Source organism: Paroedura picta, chromosome 2 (assembly GCF_049243985.1).
Source record: "Paroedura picta isolate Pp20150507F chromosome 2, Ppicta_v3.0, whole genome shotgun sequence".
NCBI lineage: Eukaryota > Metazoa > Chordata > Lepidosauria > Squamata > Gekkonidae > Paroedura > Paroedura picta.
The window spans coordinates 78,853,330-78,876,906 of record NC_135370.1 but is presented as its reverse complement, the minus strand read 5'-3'; the positions used below and the strand labels follow the sequence as shown (position 1 = coordinate 78,876,906).

Genomic DNA, 23,577 nt, shown 5'->3' with positions numbered 1-23,577 from the left:
GTGAGGGGAGATTAAATGGATCATGGGTAGGGTTATCAACTTAGGGATATCAGTCCTCAGGTAGGACCTGAGTGTCCCCTGGAATTATAGCTCACCTCCAGGCAACACAGAGCAATTCCCCTGGAGAAAATGGCTTCTTTGGTGGGTGAACTCCATAGCGTTATACACCACTGAGGTCATTTCCTGCCCCAAATCCTGCCCATTCCAAGCTCCACTCCCAAAATCTCTAGGTCTTTCCCAACCCAGAGCTAGTCACCCTATACCAGCCTCAATGTGGGGCTTCCAGAGTTCTCCGGAGATACAAGTGATCACTGGACTACAGCGATCCCTTCCCCAGTAGAAAGCAGCACCTTTGGGAGGCAGATTCTATGGCAACAAATGCCCTTTGATCTTCCTTTCCAGATTCTGTCCTTCCCAGCCCCCCCCCCCCAACCTTCTCTAGGAATTTCTGATTCTGGCACTGGCAAGCCTATTGGTGATTTAATGGGGGAGGTGACAAATTTATAATTCAGCGGGTTGTCGCCAGAGCTATTAAAACTTGGGATGTGAGTACAGTTGTTAGCTGACTCTCCAAAATATCCTGTGCCATTAATTAAGGTTTGATAAGCAAATGTAACTTTTCAGTGTATGGAGTTAAACAATATTAATTGCTTCTAAAGTAACATCTACTGGAGTTTATTGGCAGCCTTGTGGTTTCTCACCAGTGCCACACAGATCTCAAGACCCAGATCTCCAGGCCCATGGCAAGACTGAAGATATCTTTATTATACAGCGTGAAAAGTGGCTATATAGTTCAGCTGCATGTGTTTTTCAGTATTCTGTCATTACACAGACCAACACTTTTTTATTATTTGGGGAACTGATCAGGTAAGAGGAGTCTTGCCCTCATTTGTTTGGCAAAAAAACCCCAAAATCATTATGCTTCAGCATTTTTCTACAGACCTAAAAAACATTTCAGTGTAAAATGTGGGATGGAGCAGGGTTAAATGCCTCACACCTGAGCACTCCAGTTTTGTTTTAAAACCAACTTCCAACCTGGTTTTAATCCCACAGAAATTGCAGGAATTTCCCTACTGTAGCTAGTAGCAACTGGGAGATGTATGGTACATACTGGGGGAAAGATGTGACTTTCTGGCACTTTTACATGAATTTATATGCATTGAAAGATCTCATATCCTGAACCAATAGCTCCTCTCAGAGAAAGCAGTGGTCTTATGCTTTCCTTTCTTCATCATTTGTCTTTTGTAACTAGTCTGGTTTGTTATGTTTACTGCCAGGGAGGGACAAAGCCATAGCCACTTCTGCCCTCTCCAATCCATCTGAAGAAAAGTGTACTTCTTCTCAACAGGGTGGATGGGAGAAGCTGGGCATCTATCCTCCCCCATCTCTGAAACCTTCCCTGATACTATCTCCTACTACAGTCAAAACGTTTTATTCTGTCCCCTGCAGGGCATGCAGGCTGGCTAGTAGCACCGTCCTATTGAAGGAGGGGGAAGCCATTCTCTCCCCTCACCTGTGACACAGCCTATGGAAGCAAAGCCTTTCCCCTGCCTGTCTGGCAGCATTGCCCCTGATGGTGGGACAGTACAGGCAAACAAGGCGTGTTAATACAGAATCAAAAAGCCTCCCCAAACCTTTTGTGACAGTGCAATGACTAGTGAAGCAGTGAGCATAAAAGCACCAGCTGGGGGCAATTCTATTCCTAACTTCCCTGTCAGCTAGGGATGGCAGCCTCCAGGTGAGACCTGGGGATCCCCCAGAATTACAGCTCATCTCCAGACTATGGAGTGGACTCTATGGCATTATGCCCCACTGAAGTCCTCCCCAGGCTCCATCCCCAAATCTCCGGGAATTTCCCAGTCTGGATCTGGCAACCCTACCCCCACCATACCCTGCCGGTGGCCAGAGGAAATCTGTCAACCTTACGGTCAGCCCATATCTGCTTTTCCCCTCACTGCACCAGGCACGTTAATGCAGCCTAAATATGGGATCAACGAGCTACAGTTATCACAGCACTATATCATGCACTTTATGTAATCCAGCCTGTTAATGGAAACTTAAAACCAGAATAGACAAGATGACATTGATCTACTGAGGATTTTTTAAATGTTCATAAATAGCAGCGTAAGGAACAGAAAAGCAAAAAACAGTGAGGCAAAATAACAAGAAGAAAGATCCAAAAGGCTGATTGAAGACAAGAACCCGATTGAGATTAAAGGGTTAAAATCCCCTCCCCATGCCACAGCTGTTATCTAGATGTTTCCATTTCCCCACAGCTAATAGTTCTCATTCACGGATCTCCCACTATCTTGTCTGCTTTAGTCAGTATTGCACAATACTGATCGTGATGCCAGAGTCACCCCAGAACACTCACCAGAGTCTTCATAAAGGAGAGATTCCAGCTTCAGCAAACTGATAAATAATCTATTCCCTCAAACTGAACCTGACCAGCAACAGGAAGGCCTATCAGATTTCTATGACGAACTAATTTTGAGACAACCTGTCAGGAAGACAAAACCTCCAAAACAACTGAGAATAAGGTACTTATTTTCTTCCAATATTGCTGCAATTGTTAATTTTAACAAGCAGATTTAGTTGTTATATATTGTTCAGTAATGATGCATAAAATGTAAAGCTGCAGTTGATAATTTACTTGATAACTTTCATAGGGCAAGATGCTTGTGAATATTATAAACCTAATGGTCATTTGTCACACTAAGAGAGCTGAAAGGGGGGCTAGGAGATTACTTCTTATAAATGACTCAGTTACTGTTTCATTAAAATCTTGCTCCATGTCATTCACAAGCCCTCTTGTCCGTGCTTGTGGACTCTTGGTTGCAGGCTGAGGGGGTGAATGAGGAGGGCACAAAGGTAAACTGGAAGCCCTTCGCTAAATATACAAGGTTACAGCAAAGGACAAAGAAAGTCTGAGACCAATGGCACCTTTAAGACTAACAAAATTTTATTTATTTATTGGTATTAAAGTTGCCACTGATCTCAAACTTTGTTCTGCTGCTTTAGACCAACATGGCTACCCACCTGAATCCAGCAAAGGACAAAGTTATTATAAGAACCACTCTTGGATTGTGGTGTCTTATTTTTTATTTTTTTAAAACATTTCTATCTTTACGTGTACATGTGGAAAACTGATGTGGTAAAGATTGCCCCCTCAGCCGTGGCAGGAACTTAAGGCAGGGGAGCAGCAGCCCCTCTAGGGCAAGCTGACAGTGTCAAGGGGAGCAATTGGCCTCACACCACATCACTAAATAGATCTGCCAGCCAGATCTATCCAGATGGTGGCTGGAGATTTCCTGGGATGACAACTGATTCCCCAGGTCACATAGATTGATTCCCCTCAAGAAAATGGCCACTTTGGAAGGTCGGCTTTATGGCATTATACCGCATTGAAGTCCCTCCCTTCTCCAAAACCTGCCCTCCTCAGTGTCTACCCCCCAAATATCCAGGTATTTCCTGACCTGGAGTTGGCAACTCTACCACTGAGTCTTCTTTATTTTCCCATCTAAGGAATATCTGCTTGGGTTGAAGCTGCATTCTCAGCACTCTTCAAAGGATGAGTCATAAAACTGCACCTATCCCACCAGGAAGGGACTGGGGAGGGATCACTCCTGGGCCGAAGGGGGATCCCACTCTTACTGTGTGAGACCATTTCTGCCTTAAGGAGGATCCCCAGTTAGCAGGGGGAGGAAGGGAAAGTGGTAAGGCACCTAAGAACTTGTGGCATGGTGCATCATCCCAGAAATCCATCATGAAGTCCCACTGGTGTTAGGTTTCAGCAGCGTAGGAATTAGGGAGCAAGTATGGATAGAACTGAGTTCAGCACCCTCCCCCTCAAAAATAAGACCATTTCCTCCAGGGAAACTGACCACTATAGTAAAGAGATCACTTATGATTCTAGATCTCCAGACTCTACCTGGAGGTTGAAAACATTACCGCAAAGAGAAGTGCAGCAGGAAGAACTTCCTTGCTAGTGAAAAAATAGCTTTGTATTGCTGTCTCAGGAATCATTTTTAGCCTATTTCTTGGGCAGTTCAGGTAAGATTGGTACTTCATGGATAACAGTTGTAGGAATAATGTGGCCTGTGTGCATTATACACACATTATACCTTTGGGAGGGAATTGTATTATTTTGATTGTTAGACATTATCATGGGGTTTGTCTGTCATTTCCTCAGAAAGCACTTTCCTGGGGACACTTTCTTGGGCGGTCATAACTCGGACTCCATAAATCCAGCCCTCACCAAACTTGGAGGGTGGGCAGAGGAGAGTCAGAGGAGAGTCACTGAGTTTGATGTCTTTAGCATGCTTGGGGGTGCTGCTGTTCTACCAGGCCATGATTCTCATGAACTAAACACATTCATAAGGCAGTTAAGAATTTATTGACTGTTTGTGGTTCTCAATTCAGGCATATACCAAACCACATTTTCCCAGTTCATGCCCAACCCTACTGCTGCCACTTATTTGTTCAACAGACGTACATACACACCACCACCACCACCACCACCTACTACAACAACCATGTTTCTTTAAAGGTAGTACAATTCCATTGAGAACATGAGGTATCCCATTTCCTGGGTCAGACCTTCTCCCCCACTAGTAGCAGCTCCATTTTACTAGGATTAAGTTTCTGCTTATTAGCCCTCATTCATTCCAAAACTACCTCCAAGCAACTATTTACAGTTTCCATAGGCTCCTGCAATCTGCTTGTGAGTGAGATAGAGCTGAGCATCATCTGCATATTGGTGGCAACTCCACCCAGATGTCTGGATGACCTCTTTCAGTAGCTTTACATAGTTTTAATTTTTCTTTCTTTCAGAAACAAAGCCACAAATAAAAAACACAAGAAGGCAACATTTCAAAATCCAGTAACCAAACAGAATTTTTAAAGAAAAAAAGCACATCAAGTAAAGAAATATTTTTACAACATCAGTGTCAGGTCTCCTCAGAAGTTTCTATAAGAAGTTTCCAAATATCGAAAAATAAATCCATGAGCAGTTGTCATCTTTATGCCGTGTGGTCAAGTACCATTCGATTTCTAAGGTCCTCAGTCCATTGATTTAATGGAGGTGGACATTTATCTTTCCAGTGTTGTAAAAGGAGTTTTTTAATGGTAATGATATTTCCTAATTCCAAAGGTCAACCAGGGCATCGACAGATGTGCCAATCATAGCAGGAAAATCCTCTAATTTCTTCTAAAACCCCATTGGATCCACTAGCATTTGATATTTGGCAAATGCATCCACTAGACAAAGGATAAACCTCCTTTTGAAATTTTATTGACAAAGCTGATTGAGGAAACATCTTGGATGGACACTTGGATGGGAGCTGTTAAAGAGATTTTAGTATACTGACTTTAATGTGAGTGAACTAATCAAGTGACTGTTGTTTGTGTGTATATGAAGATTTTTAAAGAAAAGGGCACCATTAATTTTGTTCTAGATGATGGAAGCACAGCAAGTGAAACATAATCATAAAAGAAGTATTCAGGACAGGCATAGGAGAAGACAACATCTCATTGGGTCAGTGACGGGGCTGGGCTGATGTGATGGGGAGGGTTCACCACATGGAAGAGAATCTAACTCTTGGGTTGAGCCTTACATGAGGTGACCCAAAGGCACACTGGTTTGAACTCAGAGGAGATAGTCGGGGAGAGATGGTGTAGTAGCATCACTTCCTAATTCTTAAAAAGGACCCATGGTGAACTGATGCTGTTCTTGAAAGAGGGGAGATCTTGAATCTTTGTCTACCAGGCTACAGGAAAAGGCCTTTAGACACACTTGTTGTGTCTCTTGGGGTAAAGGTGAACAGTTTTGCAAAAATTGAAGTAAATATTTTGTGATTGTTATTTGAGATTGGTAGTATCTCCCTCAAGGTCTCTCTTGGCTTCTTGGTGAATCCTCCCACTTTTGAGCAGAAGCCACAAAGTCATAGGGGGGAGGAGGAGAAAGGATGGCTTCAGCAGGAACTGCCCCACCTGTTCCAACAGTGTCAGGTACCACCATCATGTCCTGGAATACAGAACAAAGCATCATTACTAGAAATGCTCCCTTTGTCATCACTTTCGTCATTGTGCCTGTTACGGTGGCATTCTGCAAAGCTGCTTTAAATTTGAGGAATTAGCAGAGTGAGAGGAGGGTGGCCAGGGTCTTCCTGAGTTTATACAGAAGTCCAACTCCTTAGGGGAAACCCTGAGATAAGTAGGCCTCTAATTTGGTTCCAAAAAGGATTTTGTATTTTATTACAAAACACACAGAGAAAAACATACACACACTGAGTTTTACAGGCGGAAAGGTTAGCTAAATAGCGAAATAGGAAATATACTGCATCTGGGTGAGGCCAAGATGCGGTTGACAACAGCAGGTGTTGGTTGAATGAGACCCTGGGTGTGGAGAGATCAACACACACACACCGAGCAGAGCCCAGGATCTGACAGATAAAGGGTTTGAAATTCCCAGACCAGCCTGCGGGGCAGTATTGTGTGATGCAGGTGATAGGTGATTGGTTATAAGTTATAGAAAAATCTGTTAGGTGAGTTGAAGTGTGATGTAACTTAAGTGGGAGGAATGTCACATTTCATTTCTTGTATCCTGAAATCTAAGCATATCTGTGGCTCATAATCGAAGGAATGTGATTACGAGGATCTTCTTAATGGCCCATATTGTTTAGTCAGGAAGGATTCTTGGGAAACATAACAGGAATAAATTGTAGCAAGAGAGATGCTGCTAGCCAACAATTACACTGAACAAATGGACAGTTTGAGGTGAGGAGACAAAACTGGGGATAGACAAAAGGGGTACCACTTAGTTCCTGAGGGAATATTCCTTTCCTATTGACAGTCTGATGGTTTTGGCTGGGAGGGGGTGTTTTCACATAATGTGCACATCTAGCTAAGTCAGCTGGAGAGGCAGAAAGTAAGAGGCAAAAAAGAAGAAATGTTTGCTTCTAGTCAAGCTCAAACAAGATGGAGATCTGGCTTGGCTTTCCTAGGTTTGCTAGAGGGACCTTCTGACTCCATAGTCAGTCTCTGCCAGGCTGGTTTCTGTGCGCACCAACTTGCTCAAAGTCCAATCATGGGCTTCTGTGCATGAAAGTGTCTCTGTGTGAGGCACCCTTCCATTATGAGGCTACTTTCTTTGGTAACACTAAGGGGTTTTCAATTCCTCCAGTTATTCCACTTTTATACTCTAGTTCAGTTTCTACTGCATTAATCAAGAATAGGTTTATCAATCTTCTTACTGTTCTGTATACATACACACCTGGTAAACTGGGAAAATGGACAGAGCTATTGTCACATGTTATACTGAAGCCATTTTAAAAGTACAAGATGCCCTCTGAGATTAGTATGGGTTTGAGGTATGACCAGGGAAAAACAGGCTGAAACCCATGCTCAGCCATGAAGTCACACTGGGCCAGTCACTCTTTCTTAGCCTAACCTTCGTTACAGGATTGTTGTGAGGATAAATATGAAGAATTTGGTTAAAATATGATAGAATGTATGTCTACTTGCAAATAGCTAAGGAGTTTTCCAAGAATATTTTTTTCTGAGGAATTAATAGGGTATGTGTGGCTGGTTTAACTTTTCCTATGCAATATACAATGAAGAAATAAAGTTTCCAAAGAAGAGTCAAAGTTTGTCAGACAACTCTTGTACTAGATCTTTGGAAATTAAAATTTCACATGATTTTGAGTACCCAGGGAATGTACAGTTTTAAAATTATTTCTTAAAATGCTGAAATGGGGGGGAGTCAGATGTGTCGGCTATATCACCCCTAAGTAATCATATCGCAAGAGATATCCATATTCAATCTACACAAAAATCACAACTGTAATACATGCATCAGCTCGGGAAATAATCTAATTCTCCTTTCTACAAAATTATTTTCAATTGGCTGCTGGGAAACTTGAAAAATAAACATGCTTAATGCATAATCAAGCATTTAACCAAGACATTAAAATATTGTGAAAATGAAAGGTGAATTTTCCCTTCTGAATTGTGTTAGCAGTCATACTGTCATCAGGGGCACAGAGGATTCCAGTCATGTGTTCAATGTAGAGATCTCCATGACAAAACACTGCAGCAGAAGAGATACACATTTTGCTGCTGCAAGGTACAGTCAGTTCAAATGAGGCCAACCACATTCCCAGCACTGAGGATTCAGATGTCCTCTATAACAATAGAGAGCCTCCTATGCAGGATCAGATTTAAGGTCTAGAATCAATACTCAAGCAACGGATTCAGAGGGAAGCTGCATAGAACTTCACAGTAGCCTGAAGGCATAGTTCATTCATGTTTTATTTACATGTACAAGTGAAACCTCTCTCTCCCCCAGTACCTGCTTCGTGTACTTTGAAATATGATCTGCTTAAATTCTAAGCAAGGTATCAAGTACTTACCATGTCACTGTTGAAAGTGGTTGTCTGGCACCAAAAATGTGCAGTCCAAACAGTGATGCAAAACTCAAGGGAGCTGAACATGAAAAGCAGGACCTCAAGACCTACAGACTGCAGACCATAGAATCATGTGAATATTCACTTCTCAGTTCTGGTAAAACAATTCAGTGGAAACAACATGAAAAACCATAATCACACTCGGGGTGAGGGTAACTTGAAAAATGCTCATAGGAGGGCAGTGGTGAGCATTCTGAATCATTTGGTCAAGGGGCCTGCATGACATTCGAATGCTACTTTGAATATATGACTGTGAAACCTCTTTTTGTGGGTAAGGATGTGGCAGGGACCTTCTTGGTGCATGTGGTGTGGTGTATTTCAACACACCAAAGCAAGGATCCCAGACACAAATAAGGACAATAATACGTGAAATGCAAACACATAACTAAACATCCAGTTTGTGCCCCATTCTTTTTTAATGCCACATGAAGACTGTTAAAACAGGACAGGACACAAAAGAAAAATCAAACCGATGCTGGATTTAAGTCCACATGGGACGTTAGGATGGTTTTCAGGGCTGAAGTTGGTTACAGCAGAGGAGGCATAAGTAGAAGAGCTGGAGGTTAAGGGAGGCTTGTTTCCATCTACTTATTGAAAGAAGTCAAATATGGGGTGGGATATGGGGAGGGTGGTTTGTGCATTAACTTGGAGGAGGTCAAGAAGGCTCCTACCCTTCTGTCATTCTGCAGATTGTTTAATGTGCAGTTATTGAGGACAGCCTGTCTGTAAAGAGGAAAGGGAAAGGAAGTGAAGTGCACCTTCATAAAGGGAATAGTATGCAGTATCTTGTTTGCAAAGCAGTGTTTTCAAATGTGCAGGATGGCATTTTTATAAACAGAATTAGGTTGTAGTAAATAGAATTGTGTGAGGCAGGCCCTTTCATGTAGTGAATAGGATTTTCCTTTGTTGCATTCCTTCCTGCGGGCATTGTTTGTCCTGCATTGACTTTGAATTTATGGCATTGTTTGTGTCATATCATATAAAGGTAAAGGTAAAGGTATCCCCTGTGCAAGCACTGAGTCATGTCTGACCCTTGGGGTGACGCCCTCCAGCGTTTTCATGGCAGACTCAATACGGGGTGGTTTGCCAGTGCCTTCCCCAGTCATGACTGTTTTACCCCCCAGCAAGCTGGGTACTCATTTTACCGACCTCGGAAGGATGGAAGGCTGAGTCAACCTTGAGCTGGCTGCTGGGATTGAACTCCCAGCCTCATGGGCAAAGCTTTCAGACGGCTGCCTTACCACTCTGCGCCACAAGAGGCTCGTCGTCATATCATATACTGTTTTCTTTATTCCACTGTTTATTCTCTTTTTGTAATTCTCCTTGAGAACATAAGGAGAGTGCAGCCAGATAAGACCAGTGGTCCTTTTAGCCCTGTATACATTTCACAAAGCAGCTAAACCAGCTGTTTTGGAAGGCCAACAAACAGAGCATCAAGGCCAGGGCTTTCTCCTTGCACTGGAATTCAGAGACTTTTGCTACTCTGAATATGGGAGTTCCCTTTGTTCACCATGACTAGTATCCATTGATGGACCTATTCTCCATCAGTCTGCCTAATATTCTCTTTTATCATTGTATGCTGGCAATGAATGACACTGTTTAATTACCCATTGAGTAAAGGCATATTCCCTTTTGAATGTCCTGAATTTACTTTATGTACATTGTAATTTCATTACTGGTCTAGCACTGTAATAAAGCACAAGTAGTAGACTGTCCTGAATGTATTGCTGGTCAACTTCATTGTGTGCCCCTGAATTGTAGCAACATGCAATAGGGAGAAAAAGTTATTCCTATCCACTTTCTCCACCCAATGCATAATTTTATAAACCTCTATCATGTCCCCCATAAGAGCCTTTTCCCCCTAAAATGAAAAGTCCCTTATTATTTAGCCTTTCCAACAAAAGGATCCATCATCTTATCCTATGATTGTTAAGCTTGTTGGAATAGGCAATGACTAGTGTACAAAGAAGACAAGAATACCTGCAGGGGATAGACCACCTCTGCCTCTCCTCTGCACTATCAAGCATGTTATTTCCTGAATAAAGTTTTATCTACTCTTCAATCAGGTTGTGCAAGATCACTGCATTATCTACTTTGCTAACAAAACTTACTTAGGAGCTTTTGATGAGAAACCTTTTCAAAAGCCTTTTGGAAATCTAGGTATATAAGGTCTGCTGGATAACCCTTACACACTTGCTTTTTAACCTGCTCATGGAGCTCCAATGAATGGATTGACAGGTAGCCAGATGGAGGGGTGGACAGACATAGGATGGATGGATAGCCTGACATGTAATGTATTTTCTCCTTAGCAGTTTCCATTAGGGATGAACGATTCCGCTCAGAGTCAGCTCCACACCCACCCTGCTGGATCCCAGGCTGCAGCCAGCTCCAAAGGTTTTGGGGAGGCAGGGCGCAGTGCTGACCTAGGGCCTGCTGCAGCCTGAGATTGGGCAGGGTGGGCCTAGAGTTGACCCTCCAGGCCTACCCTGCCCAATCACAGGTTGCAACAGGCTCTAGGTCAGCACTGCGCCCTGACTCTCTGACCCCTTTGGAGCCAGCTGCAGCCTGGGATCCCGTGGGGTGGGTGGGAGCTGACCTGTGGGCTCTAAGCCCTTTAAATGGATATCTAGGTCCAATTCTGAATTGATTCAGCTGTACTCTAATCACCTGAACCTGAATCCCTGTACTGATACTGGGATTTGGGTGATGTAGGTATACCCGAATCATTTCAATCTGAATCTAAGGTAATCTAGTCTTTGGTGCACATCCCTCATTCCCACTGCCTTAGAGTTAAGCTATCTTTTAAAGTGGGCAATGGCTAGTGTGATACACAAGTTGTCCCTGTGAAGGCAGAGTAGCAGCTGGAGATAGCAAGCTGCATAGATAGGGAGGAAGATTGTGCAGGATGTGACATGCAGTGGCAGGAGGGAAAACAAAGACCAGCTGGCTGTTAGAAGACTGAGGGGGAGATGGATGGAGCTGCAGAACGGCTCATGGCTGAAGAGCTGGTAGAGGAAAGAGAGAGCCAAGATATGGGGGAGAATGAAGCTGTGAAATGCTCACCAGAGAACTTGCTGACCTTTTCTGCTCTCAGTGTTAACTCTGGATTTAGTCAGTGGTGGACTCACAGAGTACTATGTATTGAATTTTCTTTTTCCTCCTGCAATGTCAGCATAAATTCTCTGCACCACATCAAAGAATGCAAAGTGGGGGGGGGGGCTGGTTTGCAAGAGGGATCTGTGTGTGCATGTGTGAAACGCAGCTGGGAAACTCTTCTTTCCAGCCAGACTCTCTCATGCTGCTCACTGGCTTCTGTCTGTGCAGCTCCCACATGCCTGGCTTGGGAAGAAAGTCCTGAGCTGCACTCTGCCAGAGACTCATGGACTCTCACAGGCACTCTTCCCACAGGGTCCAACAGCCTTAGTGCAAACCCCTCTTCAGCTCCGCCATCTCCAGGCATGCAAATCACAGGTGCCAAACATCGCCAGTGGACAGGCTTGCTTTAAGACACCTGCCCCTGTCAAATCATCAATTGAAAATGGCGCTCTCCCAAGAACAGAAATGGAGGATGCCGGTGCTGGTTTTATTTCTTTATTTATTGGATTTTTATATTTCCATGACGTTTGCCTCAGCTTCTGCTCGCCAAGGTGGAATGGAGGTGCTGAGGCAGACTCTTGCACTACTAGCTGGAAACTGAAAGCAACTTGAATAATTTTTCCTTAATATTTCAAAAGAAGATGCACCCAGCCATACTCTTGTCAAACTGACAAATAAGTGTGGTGGGAGGGATGAATCCACTGTGGCAATGTTGGATTGGAGGACTGTTCTCTGAGGAGCAGGATTGCCCTAATACGGCAGAATGGGGCATGGGAAGGTAAACCAAAGAAACATTTCTGCTATCCATTTTAACTCCAACTAAAAAGGAGTGAGGGATCAAAACAGTGGACCAAAACCACTCTTAGAGAAGCCACTGAAACGGAACCAAGTAGTGAACCAAGGGCAGAACCACTGCAGAAGGAAAAAAATAATCCAAGATGAGCCATGTGGAATTCACAATGGAGGAGCAGAACAACAAAAATGCAACAAGTGAAATGAGCTCTGAATGTAACTGAAACTTCTAATGCAAAAATAAAGCCATTGTAAGGAGGGAAGCAGGACCCTGAGGAATGGCCTAATGATGTGAGAGACAAGCAGACAAATGCAGCAAGGTGGTATGAGGTTTGAGAGGACAAGACAGAACTAGTGTGTTAATGGGGATTAAGGAGAAAAGGAGACTGGACCGAGAGAGAAGCAAGCAACATGTGGGATGTGGAATGGTAGCTGTGTATGGTGTAAACCTGCTGTAAAAGGAAGGTGGGTGGGGCAGTGTATAACAGCCAGTTATACCTATAATAGAATGGCCAAGGAGGAACCTGGGAGGCTGGTTCTGCAGAGTTCGCAGGCACCCTCATCTAAGGCCAGTAATAAAGTCACAGCTAGTTTATTTGGCAGTGGGAACTCCCATAGTGCAAATAGCAGTCAAAGCTCCAGGTGCATGCATGTTCCAATATTGTGCGCCTGTTCTTTGGATCCCACCAGTAAAGGATCTTGATTATATTTGTTCACATACCCATTGAGAAGCAGAGTCATATGAATAATAATAATAATAAGATGATTTAGCTATAAATCCACTTATGTAGAGAGCCATTCCGATCAATGCCATTCCAGCACTTGTGATGTTCATTCCCACACTTCTTTTCACCTGGAAATGAGGCAAAGAATCAAGGCACAGAGCATGAGAACAGGTCACTTTAAATCAAAGAGTCCAACCATAGAGCCACACCCAGATCACATGTTCCTCACCTCTGCCCCAGGTCCTGGAGATCAGACCCAAACTGTGAGTTGCATGCATGAGGCTGCATAAGGAGCATGGTGGCAAACAGGGAGAGAGGGGCTTGGCTCTAGGGGGCACTATCTCCTCATTGGGGACATTTATATGAAGCACATCAGTGTGCATGTAAATTGTGCAGCTTCAGATTCTTTACATTTCACCTGAGGAAGAAGTTAATGTAGCTCAATGCTCTCCCTTCTGTTCTGCGTTTGATACTTATACCCTTTGTGGGTTAAAAAGGCACTATTGTAAAAACCATGCAACCAGGAATGTACCCAGGAGAAGAAAGAAAGGTGATATATTAGTCTCAGAATCTGGTACAGGATCTGTTTCCAAATGGGCCTCCACCTGCCCTATATTTTATTATTATTAATTAAACTAGATTAAAAGCCCATTCATGAGAACAAGCTTTGAAAGGACCCGACCCCCACCCCACAGTGACATGGCCTTCCCTTGAGGCCTTCCCTTTGGGCTTCTAGGCCTAAAGGGTAGGCTTCCTTCTGTACTCACGGTGTCTTGCCACTTCTCCATCGCTTTCTAGCCTGTCCTGGTGAGGGCCCAGATTGCGCCCTCACCCAATCGGGTAGAACTGCTGTCTGTCCTGGTGAGGGGCCAATCAGAAGGCGCTTTGTGCCTTCCCATTGGCTCCAGACCAGCCCCGCCCACTCTCCGCCCACTTAGCCCTTAGCCAAATATGAATACAGCAAAAGCTGTATAAGATAATTAAGTTTCTATACCTCTTCCGGGAACCAGCTTAGGGTGCTGTAATTAAAACAGTAATCCTTATCCATGGTCTCCGTATAAATAAAAGGGAAGCAGCCTCAGGGGACGGATGGTCTGGCTGTTCGAGTTGGAAATAGGGCCAATCAGGGTGCAGCTAGCTGCACCCAGATTGGTCCTGCCCCTACAGTTCCTAACCCGGCTGGCAAGCACAGCCGGTGCCTTGGCAGAGGCGCCAGCTGTGCTTGCCAGGCTGCACACAGCTTCACATTTGCAGGGGGGAGGAAGGCCAAGATGGGTGTGCTTGGAAGTCCGGGGGAGGCCATGCCGTCCCGGGGGGGTGGGGGGGGCAAGGAGAGCTTCCCCCCCCCCAGCCGCAAAGCACACCCATGGCCTCGCAAAGGCCGTGGGTGTGCTTGGCGGCCCAGTGGAGGACGCGCCATTCCAGGGGGGGGTGATGGGTCTCACACATGGCCTGGGGATTGACCCTCACTGCCTTGCCACGGGGGGGGGAGGCCTCAAAGCCCGTCATGGCCACAGAGCTTGTGAGCATCTCTCTCACTCACTCACACACACGCACATACAATGTCTAAATCTCTTTGTGTGGGCTCTTGATATGGTGCTAGACAGAATATATGAGGAAGACATATTTGCTGGCTTCACAAAACAAAAATATTTTTATAGGAAAGAAAAGAAAATAATTGCAGGCAGGCAGGCAGGCAGATATTTATTTTCTTATCTTCTCTATATTGTATAGGTTATGGGTTAGATATATTACCAGTAAGATGGTCTGATATTTCTCAGCTGAAACGGAAAGTGATCCAGAAGCAATGAACTGTCCAAAAGAGGGAGGGAATGTATTAGACTGAAGTCTGTAATTCACATTTTGTACAGCTATAGTCTGCCTTCTGTAGGCAGAGGGGAAAGTCTGATTCAGTTCTAATGTCATTGTAAAAGTAAGTCAGATTCTTTAATATTACAAAACCAATCCAAATGTTCTTTCAACTAATTTTAGTGGTAAAATTTTTGCTACGTGTAACTTCTCCATGCACCATCCAACTGGGATGACATTCTTAGGGGGCCCCCAGGGGCCTAGGCAGCAGCTGTGCGACCTGCGGGAGCTGAGGCGGCAACAAAGGAGTGGGTAAGCAGGAGGGGGGAGGGGGAATGGAGTATGTGTTTTTGCTTGGGAGGGAGGGAGGTTTGGAAACCAACAGGTAAATGGGGGAAATAGGAGAGGGGAAGGGGACGGGGGGTCTCTGTGTGTGTGTGTGTGTGAGAGAGAGAGAGAGAGAGAGGAAGCAAGAAGGAAGTTGGGAAACAAACAGGTGGGAGGGGAACAGGGGGAGGGAAGGGAGTCTCTGTATGTGTATGTGACTGTGTATTTGTGAGGGAGGGGGGAGGAACCAAGAAGAAGGTAAGGAAACCAACAGGTGAGGTGGGAAAGGCAGGGAGTCTCTCTGTGTGTTTATGTGTATGTGTGTTTGCGAGGGAGGGAGGGGGCCCTGACCAGGTAGCTCCAGAGCAGGTATGTGTCCCACATACCCTCTGAGAGTCAGACTGTCAGGACAAGTTTTTTGAATGAAGGAGAAATTTAAGGTGATATACAGTATTTCTTCTCATCTGTCATTTGGGGTGACACAGTGAGTATTATTGCAATTGTTATTGTGATCCCATGCTTGATGGATGCTCAAGGAGACAGAAATGAGTCCTCAAACCATGAAGCCATAAAGACTTGCAGTCTCCTGTAAGACTGGTGGATTCCTTTCAGCAGCACTGTATATGGATATGCCTTGCATGACATTTTGTACATAAAGCCTTTTATATTTTAGGACAAGATATTTTATTGGAACATCTGTTACATGAGAGAGGCAAAGTTCATGCTGAGAAAACAAGCAATATGTGGCTGGGCAATCAAAATTCAATGTCCATCATTGAGGCATGGAAGAATAATCAACTTATTTGACATGCTCAAGAAGCTGCCAGTTCATCTCATGTCCCGCTTCTCTGTCATGAGCAGGGAACTCGTTATTTAGGAAGCTGTTGAGATGTGTCCAAATGAATTTGGAGCAGCCTGTTCACATGATTACACTATTTTCTCTCACAGTTACCTTGCTTTTCACAACCCCAGCCACCCCACTCGTCTGTCACTGCCTTGAATTTTAGAAGGCATGTACATAAAAGGTAGGTATGTCCTCTGCATATTGGTAGTACCTAACTCCAATCCCCCTGACAATCTCTGCCAGACAACATTGGAGAGAAGACCAAGCCCTGTGGGATCCCAGAGCTTAGGGCTGGGTGGGGGCTGATCACCAATGGCTACCCTGTGTGAACATCCCTGAAGAAACGAGGAGAATCCCCTCAATGCAGTGCCTCTCACCCCAGGGACGCCGGGGTGTCAAACAGGACCAAATGGTCAGATGTGCTGAAAGCAGCTTACAGATCCTTGGATCTCTATGGAAAAAAACACTACCATCCATCCATCTACAGTGGGAGGAAAATGTTAAAGCCAGCCAAGCCCAAAAAGGAAAGTTTAGCAAGCTGTGGCTGCATAGCTGAGTCATTCTTTGTTTTAGTGTTGCTAGTTCTGGCTTGGGAAATTCCTGGAGATTTGAAGGAGGAACCTGGGGAAGGCAGAGTTTGGAAATGGGCAGAAATTCAGCAAGGGATGTGATGTCATAGAGCACACCCTCAGAAGCTGCCATTTTCTCCAGAGGGAAAGTCATAATTCAGGAGGTCTCCAGGTTGGCAACCCTAGTTCACTAGACACTTAATTCCTCCCATGCTTGAGGATTCTGGGAAAGGATGAAAAAGTCACTTGCCTAGCAACATTATTGTCTTCCCTCTGTGTTTGAGGATGTTAAATGTCTGTAAAAGGATACATTCACCTGAAATCCTTAGATTTGGCAGGCAAGAAGATCCCCCACAGAGATGGGTACAATTCTGAGGGCAAACATAGTGAAGATGGAGAAAAATTGGAGTTCCAATTGAAATGAATGGAAATGACTAAAGAACAAATAGAGTAGAGGGAGCATTGCCTTTTTGATTTCAAAAGTCTGTTAAGAAGTAGGGGTTTTACTCATTCATGGACAGCTCTTCTGTGCTAATTATAGATCTGTGGCTTTTTAACCTTTTTCCAGAAACAGGTAGGGCACTCTAATCCTACACTTTCAACTTGTATGGTGATCTCACTGCTCCAATTTTAACATGTCTTTACATCTTTCATCTTCATAACAATGAATCTTCATAATGATCATATGCCCTTCATTTTCCAGAAATTAAATTGCAACAGAAAAAGTGGCTTGGTTAGGTCACAGACAAAGCAACAGCTGAACAGGAATTTGAATTCAGATCTCCTTCAACATCTAAATGCAAAACCAAGACAAATAATATAATACTTACAAATAGTCCACCCCAGAATGGATAACCTGCAAGAGTGGCCAATCCAACATACTGCTGCCTATGATCAGCCACAGAGACACTCCCAAAACCAATGTGTACTAGTCCTATTATAATCTGGATGGCCTGTGGGAAGAAAATAGAAGTGAAATTAGTCCTAGCAAGGCTTGAGTTCTTCTGGCCCCTCAGCACACTCCTGAGGTGGTGCTCCTTTCTCTGGAACCAGACACAGAGGGTAGCTGTGGGGGAGGAGTTATTGGGGGATGAGTTATTGTTATGGGAGTTATCAGCTCCCATGTGGGGTGTCATAGGGGGCAGTATTTCCCCCCACATTATTCAACATCTTTATGTGTCCTCTGGCCCAACTGGTCCGGAGCTCTGGGCTGGGTTGTCACCAGTATGCGGATGACGCCCAGCTATATCTCTTCATGGACAGCCATCCATTCTTCCCCTCCCCCCAGATACATTTGCCAGATGTTTGGAAGCAGTCGCTGGAGGTTTAGAGCAGAGTCGCCTGAAACTAAACCCCTCCAAGATGGAGGTCCTGTGGTTGAGCAACAAGGAGGCCAGACAGGAAGCGTACCTACCCAGTCTGGCTTAATATCACTCCCTTGTCTGGAAACTTGGGTGTGATCCTGGATGCCTCCCTGTCAATGGAGTAGCCCTCATTGCATTTTTCCTTCTTCGCCAGGTGAGTCTACTAGCACCCTACTTGCCCTTGGACTGCCTAGTAACAGTTCTAGGACTGCCTAGTAACCCATGCAAAGGTCACCTCCAGATTAGACTACTGTAACTCACTCTACGCAGGCCTACCCTTCTCTCTGACCTGGAAATTGCAGCTGCTGCAACATGCAGCTGCCAGGGTCTTCACTGGTAAATCTTGGAGGGCCCATATGCAGCCTGTGCTGAGGCAGCTGTCAGCTGTGGTCAGGATCAGGTTCAGGTTTTTGGTATTAACCCTTAAGGCCATCCATGGCTTGGGCCCTGCCTATCTGAGGGACCACTTGTCTCCTTATACTCCCCACAGGGCTCTTTGCTTTGTGAGTGCTAATCTGCTTGTGGTCCCTGGCCTCAGAGAAGAAGAGGGAGGCTGTTTGGATTGTATAGGTCTTATTGGGGATTTTATTTTGTTTTTTGTGACCCATCACGAGTCCATGGAGAGTGATTGGATATAAATTAAATCGATAAATAAACTGAATCAATAAAACAAGGACAAACTAGCCCCACTACAAGGGAACAAATTCCTCCAGCACAGCTCTTGTGCAGAAGGGATGCTGTGAATTTCTATGCAATTTCTCTACACCCAGCTTGGAGGGTGAAAGAAACCAGGGTGTAGTCTGCACAGAGCTTTTATTCCAATCCCAGCTCGATTCAGTCCCTGCTATCTCCACTGAATGTGATTTCCATTTTTATTTTGTCCAATTTAAATTTTACCTCTGTAACAAGCATGATTGATCTGCAGTGACCCCACCTTTAGCCTGGATATAACCCTCAATATTTGAAGAATCGGATTGAGGTGTAAACTGCACGGAGCTTTTATTCCAACCCCAGATCGATTCAGTCCCTGCCCTCTACACAGAATGCGATTTCCGTTTGGATTTTGGGCAATTTAAATTTTCCTTCTGCAGCAAGAAGGATTGATCCGGAGTGACCCTACCTTTATTGTGGGATATCTCAGACTGCTGCTAATCCTGAATATATTCAGAAAATCGCATTGTTTTGAATCTGGGCTCTCCTCTGTGGTAGATGACCCGTGATTGGCTACAGGTGGTCATGTGACAAGCCTGCCTCAAAGGAGAAGCCCCTAATTTCTCTCAACTTCTGTCGGCCTTGGATTTTATTTGTGCCTTCTTTGTTCCCCCCCCCTTCAAGAAAAGAAAGGATTTTTTCCTCCCTCCTCTGGCTTCTTGGATCCTCTCCCCCCTTCAAGAAAACAGAAAAAGAGTCTCCATTTGCCTCCCCCCCTCTTCTGAGCCTCCCTAGCCACGTGCAGAAGACTTTCCTGTTTCAATGGGGAGGGGGGAAGAGGAAGACCCGAGTTCAAAGCGATCTGAATTCAACAGGATTGCCTTAAAGGAGAAGCTCTAACTTTTCTCAGCAGAAGCTACAGAAAAAACATCTCTCAGTAGAGATTTGCCTCTTGGTTTTTTCTTCCTCTTCTGCTGTCTCCAATCTCCCCCCCCCTTCAAGAAAATAAAGAAAGAGTCTCCTGCTGCGCTTGGCTCCCCCCTCCCCTCCCCTCCCCTAACCATGTGCAGAACACTTTTCTGTTTCAATGGGGGGGGGGGGAGACCCGAGTTCAAATCGATCTGGATTCAGCAGGATCCACAACAGAATAAACAAAGTAAGTGCAAATTCAGCCCAGCTCTCCCTGACTTTCTTTTTGCAAAACAGACATTTAAAGCATTGCTTTTGTCCCCACCAAACTTAGAATGGAAACAGGAGAAAAGCAGAACAGAGACCACGTTTCTGAGGTTCCCCATTGCCAAAGGACAAAGACATAATTTTTCTCCTTTACTCTGCAGCCCAGGTCGACATCAGTGAGTTGATGAGGAGTCAGATGAACATTGCATCCCCCTGCTCTGATTTTGCTGCGTCTCAGCAAGTCTGTGACAACAAAATTACCAGGATGGGAGATCAGCTTCTGATGGCTGCAAGTAGCTTGTGAATCTACATGAAGAGGCTGCAAACAGCTGAAAGCTCACTGATTAATGGGCTGCCTGATCACCACTGGCAAACATGAAGTAAGCAGGACTGTCAGGCATTCAAGCATCCCTGCTGTGCAGCTGCAAGGCTGTTCAACTGTTGTTTGAGGTGGATGAACAGGAGATCAGAGCTGAGGCATAGCTCACAAGTGATTGTGGCTGTCACACACTGAATATTTTCCTGCAAAGTTCATGGCATCCCTAATTAAGCGGCATAATACCCAAGTCACAAGGAAGTAATAGTACCATTATATCCCACACTAATCAGCCATTATCTAGAATACGATGCTGCAATTTAAGAAAGATATAGGCAAATTGTAGGGGGGTTCAGGGAACAACATTTAATTGCAGCAGCTATATATTTGCACATATCTAACATTATGTTAAAATCCAGGTCTGGTAACAGAAATTAAATGATGGTTAGAAGAGTGCACAGGCTTTTTATTTGGATGAGGGCTCAGATATTTTCTTTCCAGATCCAAATAAATTGCACAGAAAAAGAAGAAATTCTTCGTAGTTTCTACTGAAGACCTATCACAGATACAAACTCTAGATCCCCTTTTGTGGCCTGTAGAGTATCTATGTAAGACAGCAAATGGAAATGAATTCATGCTTGCCAGAAAAAATAAATCTCCAAAATCTTACCATAATACTATAGAAATAATATGGTAACTGGAATTGATTAAAGTATGAATATCCAAAGTACAGGGGTGAACTTCCCATGCCATTCTTCCACCACAGAGTGGCTATTAACCAAGCTATAAGCACCAGTCTTACCTAAGGCCAGAACAGTCATAATCCGAATCAAGTGAATTCAGTTTATCTATGAATAGTGAACCCATCCAGGTTTAAAAGCATCTAATACTGGCACTGAAACTAATGATTTCTTACTTGCTAGATTAATTGCAAGCCAATATTTAATAACCATTATCCAGGCTACAAGAGAAATTGTCTTCTGCCCAGATTGCATTAACAGAGAGAATGAGGCGATACATCTAGGACATGCTAAAATCAATCTAAGGAAATCTGTATGGTTTATATCTGGGCTACCAATCCACCCAGGCAACCAATCGACACCAAAATGGCATACAAAAACAGTGAGGTTATTTTTGCCCAAAATGCATTCAAAGCTGTAGGGACAAGTTAAGCACCTATGGTGGTAATGGTGGGAAATCCTCAAAATTGCAGCTGTACTTTTGGCTTTCATAGAGCTTTCTGTAGTGTGTGTGTGTGGAATAGCTGGACAATTTAGGCCCGGCTCCTCCCCACCTACAATCCTACAATGTCCCTGAAGGGACATGAAAGGTCCTATGCAGCTTTGTGGTGTCGTGAAGCCAAATAGGGCGTTCATCGATCCCCATGATAGTGGGATAGCGTCACCATGCTACCCTACCCTTGTTCAGGGACACATACACACACCGCCACTTCCATCACTGCATGATGCGGAGGAACCTGTCTACCTCGAGTTGTATGTGCACACGCACAACTCCAGGGTGGACCATGTGCGTCAGGGGATTTTGTCCCCCATGCATACATGGGAAGCGGTGGGGCATACTGCTCCACCACTAGGACTTGGTGGTGGCCTGGTGCGGCCACTTCCATGCATAAGCAGCCATACCTGTTTGGCTGTTTGATTCTAGTATATTTCTCAGCCATATGCACACAAGCTACACAATGATCAGTTACTGACATACCCCTTCAAAGTCCAGCTTGTTCCATTCCCAATAGATGTCCCAAATCCTTCCAAGTTAGTGAGTAAATGGCTTGCATAAAGTTTGCCAAAAGATGACTATAAGCCTATAGGTCTATATTTCTTTGGGCAGAGTTTATCCCCTTTATATAGTGGTTCTTTAGAGACCACTAGAGGCATGGTTATGTTCTTCAAATATCTGAGAACCGGTCACTTTGAAGAGGATAAAGATTTATGCTTAATTGTGCAAGATAGCAAGAGTAGTTCTTGTGAGCTTCAGTTACAGAAAACAAAATTTGGCTGAACATTAGGTTCAACAGTGGAGCCAGGTACTTTGGGAATAGTACTCTCTTCCTGGAGGTCTTCTGTCAGGAAAATTCAAGCTTTAGATTTCTAGGCTAGATGGCCTGCAAGATCCCTTCCTAACCTAAGACTCTGGGGTTCAATAAAAAAGTCTGGAAAATGCGTGCAACTGTGTGTGCAACTGTGAGTGTGACTGTGTGTTGTGACTGAGTGAGAATGATGTAAATGGTGAATATTTGCCAGGTTCCCCTTTGAACCACTTCCTTTGTTCCTCCTTGGGCTGATGCCGCCCAAGGAAATACCTGAAATCAGGAAATAACTGAAATCACGATGCAGTTGCAGTGCAAACAGAAACTGAACACACTTACCCCAAGAGTCTTGCTCTCTGCTTTTTGGAGCTTCTCCCTCAATCCCACCTCATGGTTCAGTGGAGGTTGGTTGCTGAGCTGCTGGCCTGCATATTGTAGAATCCCTGGTGTCTGGATAACCATATCAGGGGTTATCTGGGCTGCTTGGACTGGGTTGGCATCGTTAGGGGGAATAAAGAGCACCGTTCTGTCTTCCATTCCTAGTGAAGCTGCAGAACAAATGTCTGGAAGGGGGGAAATGAAACCCATTGAAACAAGCACATGAAAAACTTCTCCCAGATTTGAAGAAATTTTATGGACTGTGTCCCCAACAGACACAATGAAATCTGAAGTAGAATCCAAAGTGGTGCTTCCCTGCTGCTGTGGAAAGCACAACCATATGTCAAGATTCTCTCACTGAATAGCAGAAGCCCCTAGTGCAGTGGTCCCCAACCCGCGGCCCGCGGCCCGGTGCCGGGCCGCGAAGGCCATGGCACCGGGCTGCAGCTCCCTCTCCCCGCCCCTCCCCTCCCCCTGCAGTAAAAAACTTCCTGGGCCACAAGCTTGTGGCCCGGGAAGCTTCTTACTGCAGGAGGGGGGGGGGAGAGGGAATCAGGGCCATGCCCACGCACGTGCAATTTTGGCCGTGCATGGCGCATGTGTGCATGCGCGGCCCAACTGTGCATGCGCGGCATGCACGGGCGGGCAGTTGCCCTGCCGGTCCCTAGCCTCAAAAAGGTTGGGGACCACTGCCCTAGTGTACATGCAGTTTAAGATACACTGGGGCAGAAATTATATGTGGACTTCAATTATCTACATTAGTAGAATCAAGGAAGACTTACAAAGCATTCAATATGATTAGGTTGTAATGTATGTACTAGGCAGACATTTTCTCCTGCTGAAAACTGTACCAGGAGAAATCAAATATAAACTTCTGATTCCAGTGGAACCACTGAGTCCACACCCAGTTCCACAAAGCATACTGGAAAGAAGACTAAGAGCCTGGAGAGGAGACGACTGAAAGGGATCTGATAACCATCTTCAAGTATTTAAAAGGGTGCCATATGGAGGATGGAGC

The 23,577-nt window shown here is 44.7% G+C and overlaps 1 protein-coding gene across 1 annotated transcript; it reads right to left on the bottom strand.

Annotated features, from left to right (window-relative positions):
* Window positions 1-4,479: 4,479 nt before the first annotated feature.
* On the bottom strand, window positions 4,480-22,964 carry LOC143828734 (membrane-spanning 4-domains subfamily A member 15-like). The gene is made up of 6 exons (XM_077318984.1): window positions 22,521-22,964; window positions 17,458-17,580; window positions 14,834-14,890; window positions 13,075-13,206; window positions 8,412-8,519; window positions 4,480-6,025 (listed from the first exon to the last, which is right to left on the bottom strand). The coding sequence occupies exons 1-6, from the start codon at window positions 22,767-22,769 to the stop codon at window positions 5,885-5,887; spliced, it is 810 nt and encodes a 269-aa protein (XP_077175099.1). The 5' UTR covers window positions 22,770-22,964; the 3' UTR covers window positions 4,480-5,884.
* Window positions 22,965-23,577: the final 613 nt, after the last annotated feature.